Consider the following 6,734-nt stretch of genomic DNA (forward strand, 5'->3'; position numbering starts at 1 on the left):
CATTGACCTCGAAGTCCACCGGAGGAGAATGACCTTCAACAAGCTTGGCAAAGATAGGGGAGCACTGCAGTATGTTGATGTCATTGTGAGTTCCTGGCATACCAAAGAAGGAGTGCCAAATCCAGAGGTCGTGTGTGGCCACTGCCTCAAGTACCACACTACAACCGTCTTTGGCGCCTTTGTACATCCCCTGCCAAGCAAATGGACAGTTTTTCCATTTCCAATGCATGCAGTCGATGCTTCCAAGCATCCCTGGAAATCCTCTTTGTTGCACTCTGTGCTAGGATCCGAGCAATGTTTTCAACATTGGGTGATCGCAAGTATTGTGGTCCAAACATTGCCAGCACTGCCCTGCAGAACTTGTAGAAACACTCAATGGTAGTGGACTCAGCCATGCGTCCATAGTCTTCCAGTGAATCACCGGGAGCTCCGTATGCAAGCATCCTCATAGCTGTCGTGCACTTCTGGATTGAGGTGAATATAAGTGTGCCGGTGCAATCCTTCTTGCACTTGAAGTAGCTGTCGAACTCCCGGATGGAATTCACAATCCTGAGGAAGAGCTTTCGGCTCATCCGATAACGGCGCCGAAATACTTTGTCGTCGTGAAGTGGAGCGTCGGTGAAGTACTCAGATTAGAGCAAGCAATAGCCTTCCAGTTGATGTCGGTTCTTTGCCTTTAGCCGGCCCGGCGCCGAGCCACCTCGTCGCGGCTTTGCATTGCTCACGAGCAGGCTGACCAGGGCGGCGAGGACCACGAGATGCTCTTCGTCTTGGACGTCGGCATCGGCTTCCTCCTCCAGCAGCGCCATGAGCGCCTCCTCGTCGTCCGAGCAGACAAATCGCCGAACACCTGACGGGCGTGGTAGACGCACAGCCGTCGGTATCCCGCCCTGCGCAGCCGGAGAGCCGGGAAACTCGCCCAAGAACAGGGTGGAGGATGCCGCGGCAGAACCCTCTCTCTTTTCCGGCGGGGGAATGGCCTATCTAGCGGTGGTGGGGGTGGGCGGCGCTGGGATCGTCAAGGCAACGGGAGGGCGTGCGCGGGGGGGGGGGGGGCGAATCTAGACATGCAAGATGCCTTTTCGCCTGACGGTGTGGCATAGATGAAGTTTTCCCTTCCGCCGGAGCCCCCAAATGCCCCAGTGCGCTGGGTTCGGCCTGGGATCGCCGGACCCAAAAACGGGCCATGCCGGCGGATTTCAGCGTCTTGGGGGCGTGACTGGAGAGTTTTTTTACACCGGCGCAAAAAAGTCACCCTGGAAGGCCTGTTGGAGATGTGGCTGGAGATGCTCTTACCCCCAGCCTTCGCATTGATATGAGCCAGAAAGTCTGACTCCTTGGTGAAAGTCTATCGAACCAGCTGAGTTGTTCACTTTGTACTACTAAAAGTTTAGTAGTACAAAGTTGAGTCACTTATTTTGGGACGGAGGGAGTATTTCCCAAACCCAAAAATAAACTATTTGCCCTATAAAAAACTAATTTACTATTATTATCTCAAAAAACTAATTAACCTATTATTAATATACATAAGCAACATTCTAAAATTAAAATGAACTCATATTTGAAAAAATGGTTTGTGATACAAGCACGACATCCCCCGACCTAACCGTCCCCCGACCCCCATGAGGCGACGCCACGCCACAACGGGGGCTCCCCTGCCGCCACCCAAAGCCCTCTCTCCTCACCCCCTCCCCTCCCTCTGTTGTCGCCAGAGCTGCCATCGGGCAAAGGCCGCGCGACGTGGCGGCGACAGGGCTCATGCTGGTCGTGGATGGGTGTGGTGGTAGCAGCGCCCGCTCCCACTCTTTCTACTGCGGTGGCGCGTGGCGGCAGCGGCCAGAGGCGCGACGGCGGCAGTCGGCTGGCAGCGGCGGTGGGGCGGGCTCGATCTACTCCTCCTCCATGGGCCTGGTCAGCCCCGATCTCGCACCTTGTTGCTTCTTGTGCGTGGCATCTATGATCTGCGGTTTTGCCCGCATCACTTGGGCGTCGCTATAGCTGTATGTTCACCTATCTCTCAAAGGTGCTCATAAAAGGGCAGTGGCGGAGCTATAATTAATTTATCAGTGGGGCCGAGTGCCGTTAAAATTTGTTGGAGAGGGTCATGCCATTGAAAAATAGCCTTTTAGCAGTAAATATTCACGAATTATGCATTGATCATCACCGATTGAGCATAAAAACTACATTTATATATTTTATTTGTTTTTAGTCTCCCCCGGTATCTCTAATACTTATTATTTTGCTAAAAAATAGGAAAACATTTAAAATACAAAAATGAGAAAAACATATTTGTACCGTTGCCCGCTTGAAGCAACATATTTATATTCTGTTAAAATATATTTATATTTTCCTTCGAGCGGGCAACAGTGCCATTTCTTATGTTTACATATTTTATTTCGAAAATTTAGCAAATATATTCATGTATTAGAAACTATAAATCCAGAAAAAGACAAACAGTTGAGAAACAACATGTAGACAGCAGTCGACTTATATACTTAACCAAATATAAATAGACCGAAGTTTAGCCACATGCCAAACGCCATGAGAACGTGCAGCCATGGACTAATGGTGTTAATTTTTTTTAGACAATGTTAAATTTTTCTGAGAGGACTAATTTTTTTGGGAAGACTAATGATGTTAGTCTTTTTTTTTTGAGAAAAACTAATGATGTTAGTCAGTAATGCACCAGGCACAGGCGAGCCGCTGGGCTGTCGATATGGGCTTTTAGTACTTTCCTGGGCTCGACTACTGCTTCCCTGGACGATAGAGGAGCCGGTTCCACCGGACGGACGGCCGCGCCGAACCTGGTTCGCTTCTACAGTATTTTCGCCGGGGGGGGGGGGGGGAAGTGAGTTTCTCGCGGGGCGGCGGCGGAGGAGGCTCGTGCTCCAGGTCAGTGATTCGCCGGAGATGGCCGGCGAGGGTGGAAGCAGCGGAGAGCGCAGCAAGGACCCGCTGGAGGGCGTCCGCGCCATCGTGCTGAAGCCGTCCGAGTCCCTCGACGAGTCACGGTTCACCAAAATCGCCGGCGCCGACTTCAACGACGCCGGCCTCGGCCTTGACGGGCTTCTCGGGTCGCTCGCCTCCACGGGATTCCAGGCGTCCAACCTCGGCGACGCCATCGACGTCGTCAATCAGATGGTATGGTACACCGCCCGCTTTTTCCCTTTCTCCCTCAGCTGCGAGCTTTGCCCTTTTCAGCATGGGATTAGTTCACAGAACCAGGTGAAGCAGATACTCCAGCGTGGGAGTAATTTATTCCGTTTATCTCGCCATTTGGAGCACTTAGATAGCTGCATATCTATCGTTTCGATGCCAGGGTGAAGCTGATAAGTGTTTTTCCCCAAAGTAAATCTTTTAGATGTATCTGAACAGTCTAGCTGAATGTGTGCCATTTTGGAGTCTTTCAATCCAAGTGCTGTGCATTAAATTAGCTGGAGGTAATCTAGATGAAGGAATGCCTGTCATATCACTATGCATGCTTCCGAAAATTAAGTACTCTTTTCCAGAATTTTTGCCGATTTTCGCTACTCTCCTTACATTCTACTGATTCTTTCTCCACTGTAATTTGCTACAATGAAGTTAGATTGGAGGTTGTCACATGAGAAGCCAAGCGAGGACTGTGATGAAGCTGAACTTGACCCGAAATACAGAGAGTCTGTGAAGTGCAAGATATTCCTTGGTTTCACTTCAAACCTTGTTTCTTCTGGTATACGGGATGTAATACGGTTTCTAGTTCAACATCACATGGTAAATGCTCCAACTCTGTGTCACGTGTGCAAATCTGAAAGCAAAGCAACTTTGAATATCATTTTAAGAATCTCTGTCTTAGAAGTATGCCTAGTCGCCTAGAGATGTTTGTTCCAGTTAATCAGTAGCTTCACTAACTGCATAGCCATTGATTTCCCAATCCATGCTAATTATTTTCCACAAAATTCTTCAGGTGGATGTTGTTGTAACGACAGCTGGGGGTATAGAGGAAGACCTCATAAAATGCCTAGCACCAACGTACCGGGGTGAATTTTCTTTACCCGGGGCACTGCTACGGTCAAAAGGACTTAACCGGATAGGAAATCTGTTGGTGCCCAATGATAACTATTGCAAGTTTGAAAACTGGATCATGCCACTCTTTGACCAGATGCTACAAGAACAATCTACTGAGGTAATCATTCCTCTTGGCTTAAGCACGGCTGGTAATAATCAGTTTTAATTTTCGTCGGTACGTCCCTAGTTACTGAAATCCCCCAATAATGTGGATTATGGCTACCCTTCCTTGTATGTGTCATAGGCCCATTATACTGCACATGGAAGCTTCTGATGCATAAATTAGCTGCAAAGTTGGTAATTTGCAGGGGATGCATGAATAGTAGAGTACACTGATTATATCTTGTATTTAGCGACACTAGTAGTAATATAATTTTGATAAGGTTGTTTTCTAGTCTTTGAAAAATCTCTTAATTGAAGGGTACACAATTACTTTTCTGGAAAGAGAACTTAAATCTGGCTCGAAGTACTTACAACAGTATTTGTTTCACATGCTATAGTAAGGATGCTTAAAACAACTGAAAATTCCACGTAACATGAAGTCACGAACTTTATTGTAACCCGGCTCCATGAGTTTCCTTTCTTTCAGATGTATGCATCTAGCAATATATACACGAATAAACATCCAGGCTACATGAGCTTGTCAAACCTAATGTGTGAAGTACACTTTATAAATTTCTGCTCAAATTGCTGAAGTCTACGCAGATATTGTTGCACCTCGGTTGATATTTGATCTTTTAATTAAAGATAATCCAGCATTTCCTACAATGTGAATTCTTTGTACAAGCTTCACTGCTGACCATACTTATGTTTCTTTTAATTTCTTGTTACCTACAGAATGTCTGGACACCATCAAAGGTGATTGCTCGTCTTGGCAAAGAAATAAATGATGAAAGCTCCTACCTTTATTGGGCATACAAGGTAGCATGCTTTTCACAGTTCTTCGTTATTTTTACAATTATCAGAAAGTCTGCAGGCATGTTTTTGTGTAAATGATGATCATATTTAAGAAATCTGTAAATAACTATGTTTGGTAAACAGGGAGATAAACTGGGTTTGTTCTTAAGAATTTTGTTGAGTTTGATTCTTTTATTGGTGTTGTTTTACCATAAAAAAAATCTTTACCGTATTGAGTCTTATGATTTTACCCAGAAATAGTAATCATTCCTGAACCAAACTTTTATTTTGTCTGAAGTGGTGGGTCACAGTTTAGCAGATGTAAGCATGGTAGAGTTGCTGGCTGGCTGTTACACTTATTGGGTTGTCCTTCACTTTATTCCATGGAGAATATGCTTCACACTGGGTTGTTTTTTCTGGGTTGAAATTCTTAACTTTCAAGAACTATTTGTGCAAAGACTGAAGTTACAAAGTGTTGACTCGTTAAAATCGACCAGAACAATATTCCTGTATACTGCCCAGCATTGACTGATGGATCACTCGGAGACATGCTGTTTTGTCATGCAGTTCGCAATCCTGGTCTTATTATCGACATTGTACAAGGTATGTTCCACTTTATTTGATATCCTTACTTTGTGTTCGTTTTCAAATGCTTGAACATTTTTGCAGATATAAGGCTGATAAATGGTGAAGCCATTCATGCAAGCCCAAGGAAGACAGGGGTCATAATTCTTGGTGGAGGCCTTCCAAAGCATCATATATGCAATGCAAATATGTTCCGCAATGGTGCAGATTATGCAGTCTATATCAACACGGCTCAAGAGTTTGATGGAAGTGACTCAGGAGCACAGCCAGATGAAGCAGTTTCATGGGGAAAGATCAAAGGTTCAGCAAAGCCTGTAAAGGTATATATAGATATTCACAAGTTTGAGATATTTTTGTTTTGTGTTTTGCATACTAGTACTAGGTAAAATGTTCCTTACGTATAGGGTATAGTGATCATGATGCACCTGCTTATGTGTCCTACAACTGGTTTATAGAAAATTGCATGCATGATCCTGAGCTGGCTTATATTATTTAGACCGTCTTGATTTATCATTTTCCCATGTACACTGTAAAATAATATTGCAGCCTATGAGTTTATGGCAGTACGAGTGATTTTAAGAGACATAATTTTGCTGTGCAATGGTGTCATACATCATATTTGATGATCATCATTATTGTAATCTAACATTCCAGCTTTTGGAAATCCAGGTTCACTGTGATGCGACTATCGCTTTCCCATTACTTGTAGCCGCAACATTTGCACGGAGGTCTCACAGTGCAAATTCAACCAACTGAATTTAAGGGCCTCAAATTTATTTCTTATTGATCTCCAATCATTTGTCTGGGCTCTTTGGAGGATAACATAGAAGGTTTTTTGTCAGATGCCGGCCATGATTACTGATTCGTTTTGCCCGATGTACACCTGAGGTTGTAATACCAATTGTATGCTTTGTAATGAGATTATGCAAGAGGAAATGGACGATTGAGTCGTTCCTCTCTTTATCTGACTCTGGAAAAGTGCGACTTTACAAGCAAAGTATCTGGTGAGGATCATTTGATTTTTTAAGACGGGCTTGAAAGAAAGGGGACAGGCTTACAGCATTGGGTCAACAAAATAAAGTTGTTTGGTTGAATCAGTTTGTTGATTGACCCCTCATACAAACGGGGGGAAATTCTTGCTAAAATTGTAAATAGAGATCGTGATACAGTATTATGAAAACGCTTGCAAATGCTATGGTCCCTATTAC

General features: G+C 44.7%; 1 protein-coding gene across 1 annotated transcript; it reads left to right on the top strand.

Annotated features, from left to right (window-relative positions):
* The first annotated feature begins 2,763 nt into the window (after positions 1-2,763).
* Positions 2,764-6,489, top strand: LOC109782592 (deoxyhypusine synthase). Its single transcript, XM_020341208.4, has 7 exons — positions 2,764-3,141; positions 3,583-3,750; positions 3,944-4,162; positions 4,882-4,965; positions 5,439-5,544; positions 5,611-5,846; positions 6,196-6,489. The coding sequence occupies exons 1-7, from the start codon at positions 2,911-2,913 to the stop codon at positions 6,280-6,282; spliced, it is 1,131 nt and encodes a 376-aa protein (XP_020196797.1). The 5' UTR covers positions 2,764-2,910; the 3' UTR covers positions 6,283-6,489.
* The last annotated feature ends 245 nt before the right edge of the window (positions 6,490-6,734 follow it).

Source organism: Aegilops tauschii, chromosome 5, assembly GCF_002575655.3.
Source record: "Aegilops tauschii subsp. strangulata cultivar AL8/78 chromosome 5, Aet v6.0, whole genome shotgun sequence".
NCBI lineage: Eukaryota > Viridiplantae > Streptophyta > Magnoliopsida > Poales > Poaceae > Aegilops > Aegilops tauschii.

Coding starts and splice junctions, on each gene's coding strand:
- LOC109782592 (XM_020341208.4), top strand. CDS start 2,911: ATGGCCGGCGAGGGTGGAAGCAGCGGAGAGCGCAGCAAGGACCCGCTG. Junction 5,545..5,610: donor TATTATCGACATTGTACAAG/GTATGTTCCACT, acceptor ACATTTTTGCAG/ATATAAGGCTGATAAATGGT. Junction 5,847..6,195: donor GTTCAGCAAAGCCTGTAAAG/GTATATATAGAT, acceptor TTGGAAATCCAG/GTTCACTGTGATGCGACTAT.